At 34.7% G+C, this 18,063-nt stretch overlaps 1 protein-coding gene across 1 annotated transcript; it reads left to right on the forward strand.

Moving 5' to 3' along the window:
- The first annotated feature begins 16,582 nt into the window (after positions 1-16,582).
- On the forward strand, positions 16,583-17,609 carry LOC130718178 (NDR1/HIN1-like protein 26). Its single transcript, XM_057568695.1, has one exon. It carries the CDS (start codon positions 16,687-16,689, stop codon positions 17,371-17,373), a length of 687 nt encoding a protein of 228 aa, XP_057424678.1. The 5' UTR covers positions 16,583-16,686; the 3' UTR covers positions 17,374-17,609.
- Positions 17,610-18,063: the final 454 nt, after the last annotated feature.

Below are 18,063 nucleotides of genomic sequence, written 5' to 3' on the forward strand. Positions count from 1 at the left end.
ACTTTTGTATGTGAGAATGAGTTTTGACTCAATATTTAATTACTCTCTCTGTTGTTACTTATAAAAACGTATTCTAGAAACATTTTATATTTTTATATAAGTTATTTTAAAATATCTACGGAATATTAAATGTTTTTTTTTCTAAAGTGTTATAGGTAGTAATACATTATATTTGATTGTTTAAGATTCATAAGAAAATTATTAAATTTTTAATAAGGGGTATTTTTATTCATCGAAAGGGATAATAAGGGATATATAATTTAACTATTTAAGAAATAAATTTGAGAATGAGTTGTATAAATAATTCTAAGCAAAGTTTTGGTAAAATCACTCTAGTTATAGATGAATCAATGATATTTAAGATAAGTGAGTTAAAAATATCATTCGCAATGCAAGGATGAATTAACCTAAACTTTATCTAAGGTCATTTAGACAATTAATCTATACTATTTTTTTTTTGAAAGTTCAATTAATCTATACTATAAATGAGTTAAAAATTACACGAAAATAAAAATAAATGGAGAGTGACAACAAATGCTAACACTAAATTAAAGCTCACAAATAAATGTATTAGGAGTCTCTGTATTAAAGGAGAAATCAACAAAGTAACATGATTGAAGATATCAAATATTAACCTATGCTAGACCAACACTAATATATTGAGCTATAAGTTAACTTATTGAACTTTAGCGTCGTCTAAATCAACACATACTTTGACAAAAAAATTATTGAATATTAGTTTTGCCCTATCCGACACTAATGCATGACCCAAGGTAATGGGTCATATAAACTCCAAATTATGTCGGTTACACCGACACTAGAGTGGTCGGTGATTTTATCATTGAAACAACTGATAGTTTTTAACGATGAGTCTAATTAGCGTTAACCAAGTCAACACTACCATTACACATCACAAATTTATGTTTTGTTGCTTTGCATCGACTTGACACTAAAGGATCAAAATTAGCATTGACATGAGGGCCGATGCAATTTTTTGACCCTAAACCAAACATTTTTTATGGTGTGGTTGAAATGGTAAACTTTAGACTACGTGGCAAAAATTTGATTCAAGTAGTGTTAGGGTCCACATAAACTTTTGATTTGATACTAAATCAAACATTTCTTATAAAGTGTGGTTGAAATGACAAAATAGGGACTATGTGGCAAAAAAATTCACTCAAGTAGCAACGCTACGACCTTGTTGGTGTTTTTTTTTTTAATTTTGACTTACTACTTTTTTCTTAAAAATTATTCGTTATTAATAATCATCTCTTCACACCTTATTTTTGAGGTGTGTAGAAGTGGAGGAAGAGAAATATATGAAGAAAAGAGAGAGAAAGTAAATATATGATAAGTGATTTGATTGATAAAGAAAAAAAAAATAGATGAAAATGAAGGTGAAAAATCAGTAGAAATGTATGTATATATCATAACTCATTCGTTATAAGTAAAATAGTTTATCGGTTGTCATATTTGATATGGTTCACAAGAAAAAAAATGATTGTAAACATCAAATCAATCCTCTTCATGAGAGGGCAATCAATCATTCTTCAAAAAACACTTATTCCTCATTGAGCAAATCTTTGCTCAGCTAAATCTTGTTATTAGTGTTAGAGGGTATATCTGAGAGGGGCATAATTATGATTATGTGTTTATAACTACATTGAATTAGGAGTTTAGCACATTAATAAATGACATCATACTTTTCACACAAAACCATAAGATTTATGAATTTTTTCACTTATAAAATATTCATCTCTATTTTTTTTTATTTAATATGAGACTTCTTTATTTTTATTTTATGTTTTTCATATTTGAAATTCATTAATAGATCTAACTTTTAAAATTTGTTTTATATTGCCTTTGATGTGACATCATGTTTGTGTCGATTAACTGCAACTTTCAATAGAACATGAACTGAACAGATAGTTCCAAATTGATTAGAGATTCAGAGCATAGCATGGTTCATTTCAAACCCGCAACCCGATGTGGGGTCCCACACCCTTGCAAATTTTCTTTGTGTGTATTTCATTCATGATATAACTTTTTACATGACACATTTGAGTGGTGACAGGTAAACAGGCGCATCTGCGTGTGAATCAACAATGCATCTGTGCTTTTCAGAAACTACTAGAGACTCCACCACCAGCCGAAAGAAAGATTCACACACTTTTTGTGAGTACATGACATGCACATTTGAGTTAGCTAGTGAGTGCTCACAGAATAAACAAACTTCATATTTGTGTTTGAATGAAAAGCCTCATGCTTTTTAAGAACTACAGTGTCGTCTTCTACAGAGGAAGGGTATGGAGGAAACAAAAGCTGTATTATTATTTTAATGGAAACACACACATGCATGCTGCTGATAGAAGTGGGTGCGGTTGATGTCACTTACTCAGTACTGAACTGGCTAGCTAGCCTAGCTATTGAGCGCACTCACAAACCAAACTAGAAATATATAAGTAAGGAGGGGGAACTTTTAACATATAGTATTAAGTAAAATTGACAATTGTTAATTGAAAGGTACATAATAAATATTTTAAGGGGGTAAGAACGTTTTTAAATATTATTCAATTATATAAGAAAAATTTCTCTTGCCCTGCTTGAAGAAGATTGGTGAACACCACTTTTTCCAATTTTTCCAAATACCTCTACCTCATTCACATTTTACTTTCTTTCATATCTCATTTTTACTCTTTTTTTTTTATCTATCTCTGTATTTTCTGTCACATCATGTATTATATCATTTATTTCTCTTCATATTTAAACAAGATAGAGGTAAAAATGAATAAGAAGCTCAACATTATTTGGTTGTTAAGAGTAGCTGGAGTCTTAGAAAATATAGTGTCTTACCGATGGGCAGTGAAGCTTGAAATCCTATACGGCTATACCCGGCCATAATTTGTTGGCTTCATCTTCTAATTTCCTTGTCTTTGTATAAACCACACATTAATTATCAATTAATTTTATATGACGATAGGCACCACTTTTAGAACAGCTCCTATTATATCATGATATACTAAGCTGTTTGGCCTTAATTTAGCATATGTATAATGGCCTTTTTAATTTTTTTTTTGAACGAATTATGCCCTATTAATTAACAGCATGAATGTTTGGTTTTATCCCGATTCGACTGTACAAATGGAGTATTATGCTCCATGTAAAAAAAATGAAGCTAGGCAGAAGAAATCTATTTAGATCACAAAACAACATTGGTTAGTATTTCTTCGTTATTTATTATTAGAACATAAGTAGTAAGAGTTATGAGACATAATTTTTAGGGAGATTGAAGGATGAATTAATCATAGTTCAAACTTCAATAAATAAACAAATTTATTAACATTTACCTATAAAAAAAATACTAGATCATATTATTTGATAAAAGGAATTTAGATAAAAATAATAACATAATAGATATAGCTCCAATTTTATTTTTTATATGAACGAAAGCATGATGATTGATGAGTGCATCTTCACTTAATAATCGATGACACAACGATGTTATGTCGACGATATATAAAAATATCAATAGCATGTTACAAAAACTATATACTGCCAATTAAATGTAGTACCTCTTTGGTCCCAACTCCCAAGTATGAAAGCCACGGCACTAATTTCATGAATTGTCCCTCACGAAATTATATTGTGTCTGATTATTTATATTGCAACTTGCAATAATCGATTGAGAAAGACAAGCATAACTAAGAAGGGTAAGGAATTGGGAAACCTTGCACAAAATATGAAAAGTTGGATAGTTCTGTTTTGTCAGTTTCATATTCATTTCCATTCGAAGTTACCAGAAAAAACATTGTATTTATGGACTGTGGTGGATGTGGTGGGTCGTCATTGGTGCCCCCAGATCAATTCTATGTCGTTGAAAAATGCACATGTTGAACCCCATCGAAAGGAATCTCTTCTATTATTTTGTTTTATGAGTAGAATTATTGTTGTAATAAGGATTTTCCTTTTAGGGTATAGTCCATAATGTTAACTGACTTAACTCTCAGGTTTTTTAGGGAAAGGGATATTATAATGGCATGAAAAGTTTTGGTCGCGACTTAATCTTTTTGTTCCATTTCACATATATTTCAACTTTTAGGGTGAGTTTGGTTCCAATGAGGGAAGAGGTTTAAATGGATAGAACGGGAGAAAAGAGAATGAGAGATTTTTTTTCTCTCATTTTATATATATATATATATATATATATATATATGTGTGTGTGTATATATATATTTGGTAATTAAAATGAGGGATGAGAAGAGATTGAAAACAAAATTTATTTTTCCCTTAATTTTTAAATACAACTTCAGGTTCAAAATCATTAAAATCTACCAACTCAGGCATGATAGTTCCACTCATCAAAACCATCCGCACCCACAACCTCGACCCCGACTTAATTTGATGGAAAAACTTGCTTTGAAATGAGTTTAACAAAAAATTAAAACCAATGAGGTGGGAAAGTGGATAAGTTTAGAGGTGTTAATACCCACACACACTATAAGAAAGACCCGTTAGCACAACAAATTAGTGTTTTCCTCAACGATGCTAGTTTACGCTCTTTAGTCTCAGCCAAATCGATGCAATGCGCCAATATTAAATTTTGATTCACTTAACTTAGTGTCAGCATAACCAACACTAATTAGCGTCAACTCGACAATAGGTAGTGTCAGCCCTAACTGACGCTAGCTAATATCATCGCCCAACGTCACGCTCGTTTGCCGCTTTTTAGCGGTGATTCTCAGTCAACACTAATATTTCATCAGCTAAATCTTTATCAGTTTCGACATTCACTAATTATGTGGAGTGGAATTGGTCCGTCTCTCAGGCACAAAGAAGGTCGATGCTCCAGCTATTCTACCCAATCGTCCTTATAAACCTCACATCACCACTATATCTCTCCTCTCAGCTACCACCTTGCTGCCGCCCTGCCCTTAACTCCTTTTTTTTTGATAAGGCAAAGAATATATTGAAGAGACCCTAAACCCTTAACTCCTTACTGCATGGTAGTGGATGCGATGACAAAGAGATGTGAGTGAAGGTTTGAGAGTGTGAGGAGAGAGAGGTGGGGGCCAACAAGGAGTTGAAGGTAGTGGCGGCGTAAGCACGACATATTGGTGGAAGTGAGGGTTTAAGCGAGTGTGAAGGTTTGAGGAGGGGGGGGGGGGGCAAAGATCTTAATTACTTTTCAATATGTAATTGTTTAACTTAGTTTATGATAGACAAAGTCTTATAATAACTTACATTTTTTTTTGCTTAATTGCAACTTTAGTCCATGACGTCTACAAAAACCATGATTTTAGTCCCTTACCTAAAGAAAGAGAATCCAAAAAGAAAAATGTTTTTTGAGTTAGTTCATTGGTCTGTTTATAATTACAAAAACCCCATATTGAACTCTTCTATTCGCCCTTGTCTCTTTGGCAACTGTACCTCCACACCTTTCTAACTTAATTTGTTGATTCTTGTACCAAACAACACAAAGCGTTATTTTTGTTTTTATGTAATATATTAATATAGCAACACCTCCCATTTCAAATAAAGTGTGAATATTTTAGTCTCGCTTATTTAGTTTCACCGACATCTCTTTAAGCCTTAAAACTCAGTATGATTACTTGTTTAGTTCACTGAATCTAAACCCTAAACTTTACTCCTTAAATAAGAAGTCTTAAATAAATAAGAATAACATTCTATAGTCTTGCTTATTTACTGACACTTCTCTTTAAATAATAAACTTAACCTATTTAAAAAGGGTAGCCAAGACCTCATATTACTATATAATGACTAAAGAAATGAAAGGATAGAAATTTGCCCATGGAAATGGTTTACAGTTTACACATTAATAATCCACTTGCATTAGTGCAAGTTTTCTACTTCTTAATTCTTATCCACATAATTCCTCCATACACATGTAATTTTCTTTGCCGTAAGCTTTCCATTTCATGTGAGCTCCACATTCTGAAGTGCCATTTTTATTTCGTTATTTCGTGAACAGGAAGGTCGGCCATATAATTAAGACCACACCCTATCTTGCTCCCCAATTTGGTTGGTTCAAGACCCGCATGAAAAGTTGTTGTGGTCACATTCTTATCCCCAAATTTTGCCTCGCCACGTTTATTTTTTTTTGCTATCGATCATTTTCCAATATCTTGGTCTTGAATCATGATCAGGGAAAACCATACGTGCCTCTTTAGTTTTCAGTTACGAAGTCTGTTTGACACATTGGAATTCGAGATCACGTTTTCCAATGCACATTCAGCCAATGAAATGCACTTATTGAGTTAAGTGAGTGTGCTTTCACATTCACCTAACTGAAAACCAACCAGGCTTTACAGTTTGACTTATAAAAAAAACTAGGGTTAATCATCTAATAGGTCCCTGTCTTTGTCTCGCCGTCTGAAATTAGTCCCTCCCAGGAAAATTTGCAAATCTAGGTCCTCTCGTTTGCAATTTGTGTGGAGCAGGTCATCGTCGGAGCCCGGAGCTCCAGCGAGTGATGACTTGGAACGCTGACCGGAGTAAATTTGCTTACATGGAAAATAACAAATTTACACATCAGCAAAATAAATTAATTAATCAAGCTGATTTGGGTTTTTTATTTTCTTCCAATTAAAATTAACAAAAAAATGTTTAATTAATGAAAACTTAATTAAAAAACTCATCTTCATACTCCAATTAAAACTCAGAAACCAAATTAATCAATCCTTCATCTTTCATCTTCATCCCCTTAATCAACCTTTCATCTGCACAAACCCAGCCGAGCCACCACCAACCAGAAACCCAACCCCACCTCCAGAAAGCTTTTTAACCAAGCAACCCCACCCATACCCAGCCACCACGACCCAAACCCAGCCACCGAGCAACCACCACCCAGAAACCCACCCCCACCTCCAGCAAGTGGAACAAGAACCAGAAGCAACCGAGACATCAACGACAACCTCAACATCAACGACAACATCATCATCAACAACAACATACCTCGATACTGAACTTGTCGGAGAACCTCATCAATGGGGAACTTAACACAAAGATTGAAGCTGCAAGAAAATCAGAAGACTCATTCGCAAATCTTCATCTCCCAGGACCCGCTTCAAGCTCGTTGCCGCTGGTGTCATTCAACCCCTCGTCTTCATGCTCTCTTCTTCCAACCTTGATGCCTATGAATCCTCTCTCCTCGCTCTCCTCAACCTCGCTGTTCACAATGAAAGGTACTTCTAGTTCTATGCCACTACTACCCCCAAAGATGTGTTCTTTTTATGAAATCTGAAATGGGTTTCAGATTTCAGAAACGAAAAAGAAAAAAAAGGGGAAGAACAAGAAGGGCCAAACAGCAACCACGAAAGAACAACGAAAATCGTTGATTTTCCCTGAAACTCCACCATGAAAATCGTTGACAACAGACATAGTAAGAAGATGCAAGAATGGTTGAAGAAGACAGTGGTGGCGGAATTCATGGTGTGTGTGTGAGGGAGAGAGAGAATGGAGATGGGTGTGGTTATGGCTATGGGTGGTTTGATTGGGTGGAGAGAGCAAAGGAAGCAAAACCATAATCAAAAGTGTTGATGCCAGGGGAATGAAATCAGAAGATGAGGAGAAGAAGAAGAACCCTAATTTGATTGGAAATTTGGGGGAATTGGGGTTAATTTGTTTTTGTTAATTAAATTAGGTTTAGATTTGTTAATTGAATTTTTTAATTTAATTTAATTTTTTATGTGTAATTTATTTTTGAATTATTTTTAAAATCCATGTAAGTGTTATTATCCCAGTCAGCGATCCAAGTCATCACTCGCCGGAGCTCCGGCCTCCGGCGAGGACCTGCTCCACACAAATTGCAAACAAGAGGACCCAGATTTGCAAATTTTCCGGGGAGGGACTAATTTCAGACGACAAAACAAAGACAGGGACCTATTAGATGATTAACCAAAAAAACTACTACCCCCTATACGTTTTAACTATTTAATTTTGTTAATTTTGATAAAGTATTATTTGTTTTCCTATTTTACCCTCTAGAATGTATTTTGTCTTTTCTCATTTATTGATTTTCCAAGAATACGATTTCATTTAATGCTCTCTGAAAATGCTACGTGTACAGATTTAAAAGAACAAATTCTTTTCTATAAAGTGAACCTTTAAGGTAGTACTAATAATTAAGAAAGTCAACATTATTATCACTTATCTTTTTTTAATTAATGTCATTTTTTTATAAAATTAATAAGTAGAGATAACAAAATTTAAACCACAAATATCATCAATTGAGGATTTGAGGTACTCATGTTTAAGTTGGATAAAACCACTAAGCAATACAGATCTTACTAACAAGCAGTGACGGATCCAGGCATTTTTTGTTGTGGGGAAAAAACACACATGTAAATTTAGAATGTTGAAAATATAATAATAATACTATTAAAATTTTGAATTCATATCATAATTGTTTTCGAAATTTTTTTATATTTTGAAGTATAATTCTCTAGAACCTATTACTAGGATGATAACATGAAATTATTGACCTTAATCTACGATTTTTATGAATCAAATTTCATAAAACATTTTTTCATTCATTAACGAACCCAAAATTTTATCAAGTACTTAAGATTGAGAAGAAAATGATTGCCCTAATATTTATTTTCTTGAGAAACTTTTCAATTGCAAAAATAACATAACTGTAATTAGTTTCATACTCCTAAAACTAGTAATTTAATGGAATAAGGAATAAAATAACTCTTATAATGTTTTTTATTAACTCATATAATTGTAAGTTTTGTTATGCTGCAACTAATTTATTTTAAAAAAATTAGCCATGATGAATGGTGATAGATATAGACATCCACCATCTGTGTATCTATAAGTCAACCTCACACAACTATTAAGTGTTGAATGAAAGAAGGAAAATTGTTGGGGATTTGGGGTTGGAGTTATCTTGTGAGCCGTATTGTGAGTCATTATATAACCATTTGACAAAAGAAATGAGAGTGAAAGAATGGTGTATTATCTAATGGACATTACTCAAGATTCAAGAAACACTAAATAAGAAAAATACCCAATTTGTGTTCAAAAGTTTCAGCTTTAAGCAAAGTGTGACATAAGTGAGAGCAATTTTTATTAAATAGGTCATCAAAAATCATACTTTTACTACTCAAATTTAGTGGGACAATTTTTATCAAATGACTTATAAAAAACCTCATACTTTTGCTACTCAAATTTTTTTCTAATGTATTTTTCCAAATTCAAGTGAGAGCACTTGCCCTCATACTCCTCTACTTGCATCCGTCCTTGCTGACAAGTATTTAACCTAACTGCATTTACACGATTTGACTCGAGAAATTTACTTAAACTAAAACAAGCTCACACTGATTAATTTACATTCGTGGTAATTGTGGAGAGATTTAGATTCCAATGAAGCCGCCCTTGGCTTGAGATAACATAATTAAATGGAAATAGATTACGACAATGATATATAACTTGGAAGAGAAAAAGTTGAGTGCGGGCAATGATATCATCCTTATTTTAAAACTCACTAATAAATGATATATATATATATATTTTTTTTGTTAAGCAATGAATTATATTGAAGTGAAGTACAAGAGCCCCTTGTCAAGGGGTACTTCAACCTAATTCAAAAAGAGTCAATGTAAGCGGTGAAAAAGGGAAAAACTTATATACAGTACCATAGGTACTTGTGGTACTGTTGTTAAATGAAAATGTGACAGGTGGATCATTAATTCTGTTACCTTTCTCACTAACTCCGTAACCTCCCACTTCATTCTCCCCTTTATCACATTTTCTGTCTTCAAAGAAACATAGAAACTACTTCACCTCTTTATCTGCAATCTTCATTGTCGAACCAGATCGATTTCTCTTACTCCTTCACGTAGTCGACTTCTTTCATCATCGTCGCCGCGGTGAATAAAAGCCACCACCGACGGCTATGGGTTCTTCGCCAGAAGACACTGTGAAACCCTGGTACCCCCCCGTTGTACGCACCTGAAACAGCCGCAAGCACCACCTCGAAGGCCTCCCAGGGTTTGGTCGCTCTCCATCGCAAGTTTCTTTCTTCTCCCCCCCTTTCTTTCTTTCTCCTTCTCCCTTCCCGGCCCTCTCTTTCTTTGTCATATCGATGCTTCCCCTTTCAAAGCCATGGCCCCTGGAGGTTAGGTCCAAGCTAGGATTCCAAATCCTTGAGGTTTATAGATTGAGAAAACAGAGAATCAAATGCTGGCAAAACATCATCAGCATGTTGAGAACTGGGTTTTTTTCTTCAATGAAACATAACGGTGGCGACACCTCCACACCATGGTCCGATTTGAGCTTCTCCGATTTGAATTTGGGTCCCATCCCTCAATTGTGGTGAGAGGCAGAGTGGAGAGGAGGATGACGTTTTGGGCACAAAGGAGTATTCAAAGATAACAGAATGGTTAAATAGTGTTAAGTTTATTAAATTTGAATTTGGTTAGGTGTAATTAATAATCCATGTGTCACATTCTGATTAGGAAACAGTAAAAACAGTACCAATGGTACTGCACCTAAGTTTCCCCCGGTGAAAAATTACATCTCAACTTGTAAATGAAATAAAGCCCCTAGGAGGTTAGACTTAGAACTTTGTTTTATTAAAACCTCAATAGGAAAAACCCCTTTGAGAAAACCTAGTAAGGATTTATCACCCCATGAACAAGTGTCTACTTAATAAAGTAATAGTAGATTAAATGGAAAGGGAAAAATATTAATGCATCCTTATTAGTCAATTAATGGACTGGTAGGCCGACCCTCGAGAAGTTTAAGGGCACACTTCGCCTCTTTTAAGTCTCGTTGTTTTGTGGGGTGGGGTTAGAGGTGGAAATAAGCCGGGCGGTCCAACAGGGGCTTGTGGCTTGGCTCGTCAGAAGCTTGCCTTGGCTTGACTCGTTTATTAATAAAGTTGGGCTTAAGCTTTTTAAAAGGCTTAATTAACTATAAAGGCCAATGCCAAGCTATCATAAAAGCCTATTTGGCTTGATAGGCCGGCTTGTTACGGATTTATTTGGGATTGAGATTTATTATTATTGGTTTCATTTATATGTTTACGACGTGAGACATATTATTATTAAATGATTTATTTATGTTTAATTTTAGTTTTGTTTGTTTTAAATAACTGAGGTTTTGTTCTTTGAAATGCAATGATATATTGGTTTTTTTATTTATTTGAAAAGGAAATGCAATGATATATAAAAAGGCTTATTAGCTCGCCGGCCTATTAGCCTGTCAGTCTATCGACATTCTTTAGATAAAATTGTCTTACGTCTGTTAAATAGGCTTTTAAGTAGGCTTGTAGGTCAAGCCAGACTTTATAATAAGTCAAGCCAAGCCTTAAAATTTGGCTTTTGATAGGCCACAAGCCAGGATTGGGCCATGAAAACACAATGCAGACCAAGCTTGGGGCACACAAAGCTTGGCTTGGCTTGGCTTATTTCCACTTCTAGGTGGGGTTGTGAACCAGTATGACAAGTTGAGGTCATGGGCTTGAAGCTTGGGCCATGTGGATTCTAGTCGTTGTTGGATTAATGATGAATTAAATCTTTCGAGCGATTGATTGAATGATGAATTGTTCGCAGTGTATGATCAGTTGGGGTCAGTGTGACTGGCCGGAGAGACTTAAAGACACACTACGCCTTACTTAAGACTCATTGTCTTAGGGGTTTGTGGTCCAGTATGACTGACTTAGGTCGAGATCATGAAATGGACCAAATGGGTTTAGGTCATGAACAAAGAAACATGTTTACTATTCTAGGCGACCGACCTAACTGTATGAAGATTTGCCTGATAATGGATCATGATTAGATTGCTTATGGGAAGGTAAATCATAAGGATTCATGACTGGTTCACCATGTCGTGAAAGGTGGATCAGAAGCCCAACCTAAGGCGATTGACCTACCTATTTTACAAATTCACAAAAACCTTAGTATGTATTTGAATGACTTTGAGAAGATCAACCTACACGTGAGAGATGGCTTAGAAGCCTATATAGGCCCAATACTCTAGCTCTCGGAAGACCGCTAACTAGCTTCAAGGTCATCCACAAATATTTGGATAATGGGTAGAGAGTTTTGAGGTCAAAATTGTTTAGAAGATATTTTTCAATTTTCATGCAACCAATATTAGGGGGAGGATTGCTAGTGGGTAACGAGTGGGTTCGGTTAGTTCTTGATGTATAAAATATTAAAATGCTAAGTGTACATTATCATATCTCCAAGGGTTAGTTCAAGTGGTAAGAGCAAGTGAACATAAGGGTTGGAGATGGGAAGTTCCAGGGTTCGAATCCAGCTAGAAGAGAAATTTGAAGAAATTTTATAACTTACTAATAACTAACCACTAACATTTGCCAATAAAAAAACGTGTATGTTATCATGCTATATTCACTTGCATATTTAGGATTCATGCACGATATATATACTACCAACCCGTTTGAAAGAAAGAGTATTGCATAAACATTTTTGCAAGTAATATTTTGTAAAACATATGTAAATAGCCCTTATTTCCATATAAATTGTTTTCATCTTACTTTCATAAGTTACTTATATGAGTTTATAAACAAATGCTTATATACTTGCTTAAAATTTAATTACTTTGAATTTATTTTAATAATGAGTTTTTCCAATTAACTTATAAATTATGTGGCAAGTAGTTACCGCAATAGACACAAGCAGTGGCGGAACCAGGATTTTTGTGGAGCCTGGGCAAGTTTAAGCCTAAGTCTAACTGCGCACATCTGACTCTGACTCTGACCTAGGGTTTTAAATTACGGTTGCGGTTGCGGGCATTGCAATGTTACGGCATGAATAGCCTATTACAATGACAAATATGTCACATTCTCAATTAATCACACAACTCCAACATATAAGTACAGCCATAAAGATAATGTAGCAGAGGGATGTTAGAGAGAGTCTTATCACATTGAAAAATTACATACTTGGGAATAATTGAAGCCAATATCACCTTTTATCAATATGAAATATATTAAATCTGATCAAAACTTAAAAATGTGATAAGAATGGGGCATATATAGCCATCAATCCATCATCACGTTCTAGCAGGGGGCGCTCTTCTATTTCGTTAGCATCTTCTTCTCTTACAAACAATGGCTTGAGCCAAAATATTAAGGAGCCATAAACATAAAGAAAATGGTTTGTGCAAAATTCCCTTCTATCATTTTACTTATAATATTCTTACCCCACACAAAGAATTTAAACATTCATTCTCATAAATTTTTCCACCTCTCTCAACCTAAAATTCTAATTTATTGATTGAACCCAGCTATAGCTGATCAAGATTACTTTTCTAATTTGCTAGTTGTTCACTAGATCATAGATATAGTTGTTTCCTCAAGAAGGAAATTAGACCAACTCATATAGGTCTAAACCCACTAAAAAAATATATGATATGAAAACTCACCAATTAAAAAGAGGAAAAATAAAAAAAGTATATATGTATCATATAAAATTTAGATAATATTTCTAATATCATATTTTTAAGAGCACACACTCACCCAATGCATTTTTTTACTGTGCATACATCTGTTTTTTCAATATTTTACCATATATGGTGGGTATATGCTTAAAAATATGTATAAGTATAATATCAATTGTTTGTTACTTTCAAAAGAAAAAATATCATATGTTTGTTAGGATCCAGCCCATAGAGTACGCCTGCTGGGCCGTAAAAAAAGGCAAAAGCCTTAATTTTTTTTCTCTAAAAAATTTCAAAACCCTAAATATTCTATCTCATCCTTCCTCTTACTCAATCTTCTAGCGCCGTGTGTTTCTTCTTGAGGCTGTTTCTTCTCCACATCACCGCCTCTTACAGTTTTCTAGCTTTCTAAATAATCACCCACACCACAAATCATCTCCTCATGACCCTTCTTCCTCGCGCTCTCTCCCCCACAAATCATCTGCCTCACGCCCTCACTCACTTTGTATCTCAAGTCTCAGTTCTCACTTTCTCACAGTCTCACAACTCCTTCACTCTCTCTGTCCCTCAAGTCTCACTCCTTCACTGAGTTCACTCTCTCACTGTCTCACAGCTCCTTCACTCTCTTTTGTTTTTTTTTATTTTAGTCCCTCAATTTTGTCCTAACCTTAAAATTTTGCCCTTTCTCTCTTTTTTTTTAGTCCAAAAGCATAGCTGGGCCAAAGAAAAAAATTTATTTTCCCCCCTGAGCTAGGGCAATGGCCCAGGCAAGCCAGGGGGTAAATCCGCCCCTGGACACAAGAATGAATTAAGTTCTTGACCCCAAACGCGGCCTATATTAGCAATATCAATGTATGAGTTAAGTCATACGACATCAACATCAGCAGTCTATGTTTTGCACCATAAGGTGTTATTTTTTGGATAAGCTAATTGTATTGAATGAAATTACTAGGGGTACTTTAGCCAAAAAATACAAAAGTCTATACAATGTACAAGAGTAAGGTGTGGTGTAATAATTAACTCACTTCGTTCTTTAATCATGAGGTTGAGGTTCGATCCTCGTCCACAGAAATGTGCATGACACATTTTGTACTAGCTAGGTTGTTTACTGTTTAATGTAAACATGCATTGACAGCGAGACAATAAATCACTGTTATCAATGGTACGTGCCCAAGAGTTCAAAAAAAATAATTGGACTACAGGAAGTTTTGAGGTAACAGACAATCCATAGAAGGCCGGCGAATGGACCATAAAAAGGTGCAAGATAGACAGATAGTAGTATGTTGACCCAAAAAAAAAAAAAAGAAGACAGATAGTAGTATAGTATCATATTCATCACAGGAAGGTTGAAAGCAAAAGGACTGGAATAATAACACGTGAGGACCTCGATCGCTTTCAAATTAATTAATAGAGACAGTGACCATAGTTCTCTGTAATAAAACCCATGCTGTGTATATAAACCATAATTAGTTCCCTCTGTAGTAAAGGCCATGGCACATAGAAGAGAGAAATTCTTAGTTGTTTTTAATTAGAGCAATAAAAAACTCAAGCTCCACCACTTAACGTGTGTCATGTTAATTATACATACGAGCTATGTTATCATTCAATTAAAAAACATTTTTAGTATCATATAGTAGAGCACTAGAGCTGATACACATTGAAATATTGAATGATACTAAGTGAAAACGTTTTTCACATTACATCCTTGTCTATATATCCTAACAAATTACTAATATGGATGCATCTCTATATGTGACAAACTTCCCCTTCATTCTGAAAGAGAAAACATGATTAATATTGATTTGTAGTCACTTAATATTCATGCGTGATGACAAGCTCACAAAACTGGATTGAAAGAAACATGTTTGTTTGTAGTAGTTATAATTGCAACACCAACAAATTAAAGGTGTAGGGGGGCTAAATATGGTTTGTATTCACATGCAACGTTAAAGTCTGTGCTAAACAGCACCATATTACCACATATATATAGTTTACATTTTTTAGTTTTTTTTTAATTATTTTTTTCTTTTGGAGCCAGTTCCTCCTCTCACTCTAGAGAGAAAAGTAAAATATCTCAATTTTTTTCCAAAAGCAAAATTGTATTCATCATAAAAATTCTGAGAACATCGATAACTTTCAGATAAGCGTGGGATAGATTACCACCACTTAAGTAAAACACCTACCCAGTACAATATCAAATTGGCCACGCCCACCATTCTTGTGAGTAAAACATTTTCAAGAAAATAAGAGATATATCATGACCTAAACCCACCAAAATACACCCAAAAGTTAAAAGAAACCGATCTAATTAACCACAAGTAAAATATTATCTCAATTATTAATGGGAAAATCAATAACTAATATTGCATAAACATGCAAAAGAAATCATTCTAAAGAAGGAGATTATATGATTCAAATAGGAAACTTGACAGCAACCCCTGTTATAAAAAAAACTCTTCAATATCAATTAACTTGATAATCCAAACAAATTGATTAATACAATAATTAGCTGCTATTTAGAGAGTCATGACACAATACTCTTAACCCATTTCATGGTATAATCCAAAATCAAAAGAGAACACTAACACCCATTAATTAAGGCAAGGGATCTGGGATCATATCAAGAAACAAAAATACCACCAACATCACCTTTATTACTTGATTGATAGAATATCTTTTAGCACATGAATGTGTTAAATATAAATTTTCTCATTCATGATGATTAACATGTGTAACTATCCTAGACAATGTTGGATTTTTAATTCTACATATGCAGATCACTTGTATAGTCACATGTATTGTTTTCTAAAGCAAAACCAAGGCTACAGTTACAGCTATAGCAACATTGCTTATGAGTCAATGATCAAATTAGTTTCTTACACTGTTAGGTGCCAGCAAATTTGTGCCTGAATTTAATACATACCCCTGCGATTCCTGATTAATTATGTAAAGTGTGAGTTATGACAATTGTTTTGAATTTTTCCCCTCAAACATGATGCATAACAGCAAAAGGCAAAAAGGTGTAACAAAGAACAAAAATGTGCTGTCTTTTCTTGACTACGAGGACTTGCAATGCAAGACACAAAGCTTATTCTTTCCTTCGTCCATGTACTATACTCAAAGCGCAGTTCCTTCCTTTACCTCCTCTCTGCAACTTCCTCCCTATACAAAACCACAACCACAAGTCCACAATCATACCTCATTCATCAAAATCATCATCATTCAATTCATCTCCCACATCGCACAAACCGAAAAATGTACGGCAACAACGACCACATACCGGTTCACCACGTTGTGGGCCCAAACCAGAACCCAAAGCCCATGAAGCGCCACCACACGGCCCGTTACTACATGCAGCGCGTCCAGGACAGCCTCACCACCCAAGTCTCCAAAGTCGTCTGCTCTATCTTCTTGGCCCTCCTCGCCATCGTGGGCCTGGTTGCCTTCATCACGTGGCTCAGCCTCCGCCCCCACAGGCCCAGGTTCTTTATCCAAGAGTTTAACATGCCGAGCCTGGCCCAAAACAACGGGTTCCAAAATGCCCAGATCACATTCAACGTAACAGCCCGAAACTCCAACCAAAACATTCGGGTCTCCTATGAGTCCATGGATGGGGCGGTTTTTTACCGGGAGCAGAAAATCGGGTACACACCGTTACTTTCTCCGTTTATTCAGCAGCCCAAGACTACCAAGGTGCTTGACGGCGTTCTCAGTGGTGCAACATTGACCGTCACGAATCAGCGTTGGTTGGAGTTCCAGAGCGATAGATCTGACGGTAACGTGGAATTTCGCTTGGAGTTAACGTCTGTGATTAGATTCAAGATTGCCACGTGGGAGACAAAGCGTCACACGATGCACGCCAACTGTAATGTTGGTGTGGGACCCGATGGTTCACTCTTATCCAATTACAAGAACAAGAGGTGCCCCGTTTACTTCTCTTGAGGATTATGAAGCTTTTGGTCTTTGCTTGGACATGGATTTGTTATTTCATCAATTTGTTTTCTAATTGATTTTTGTATGATTATATACAGAAAGAAAAACGAAACAACAAAACTACTATATAACGATAATTCAAGGATGTATTTTTTTTGTAATTATCTCCATTTACGGTTTTTTAAATGATGTGTTTTTTATTTATATTTGTAAACACTATCTTCCTAGATAATGATTTTTGTACATATTGAAGTTGTAATATCCATCTGACATAGGCAGTTAAGAAGTTGCACACTATTAAGGGCTATATACAATAACTCCATTTGTATTGGTATTTATCGAGACAGGGAGGAGTAAAACAAAATATTTTCAGAAAACTAGAGTATCTCTAATGTTAGTCTTAATTCTTAGTTCTTAGCACTACTAATGTGGGCCCGTACTGCGCCATGTGCTTAAGCAACTCTTTGCAGATTTTGCTCCAACCATGAGCTCTTAGTTCTTAGTTCTTATCACTATTTATCCGGTCATACAATACCATTATTTTCATATTTTGTATTTCCATATAATTTTAATTTAAATTTAAATGCTAATTTAATACTTAAATTAAATGAATGAAAGAGAAAAAATTAACTTTTTATGCTAAGAACTCAAAAGTAAAACATCTTATATAAGAACCTAGTTCTTATTTTTAAGAACTAA

Source organism: Lotus japonicus, chromosome 5 (genome assembly GCF_012489685.1).
Source record: "Lotus japonicus ecotype B-129 chromosome 5, LjGifu_v1.2".
NCBI lineage: Eukaryota > Viridiplantae > Streptophyta > Magnoliopsida > Fabales > Fabaceae > Lotus > Lotus japonicus.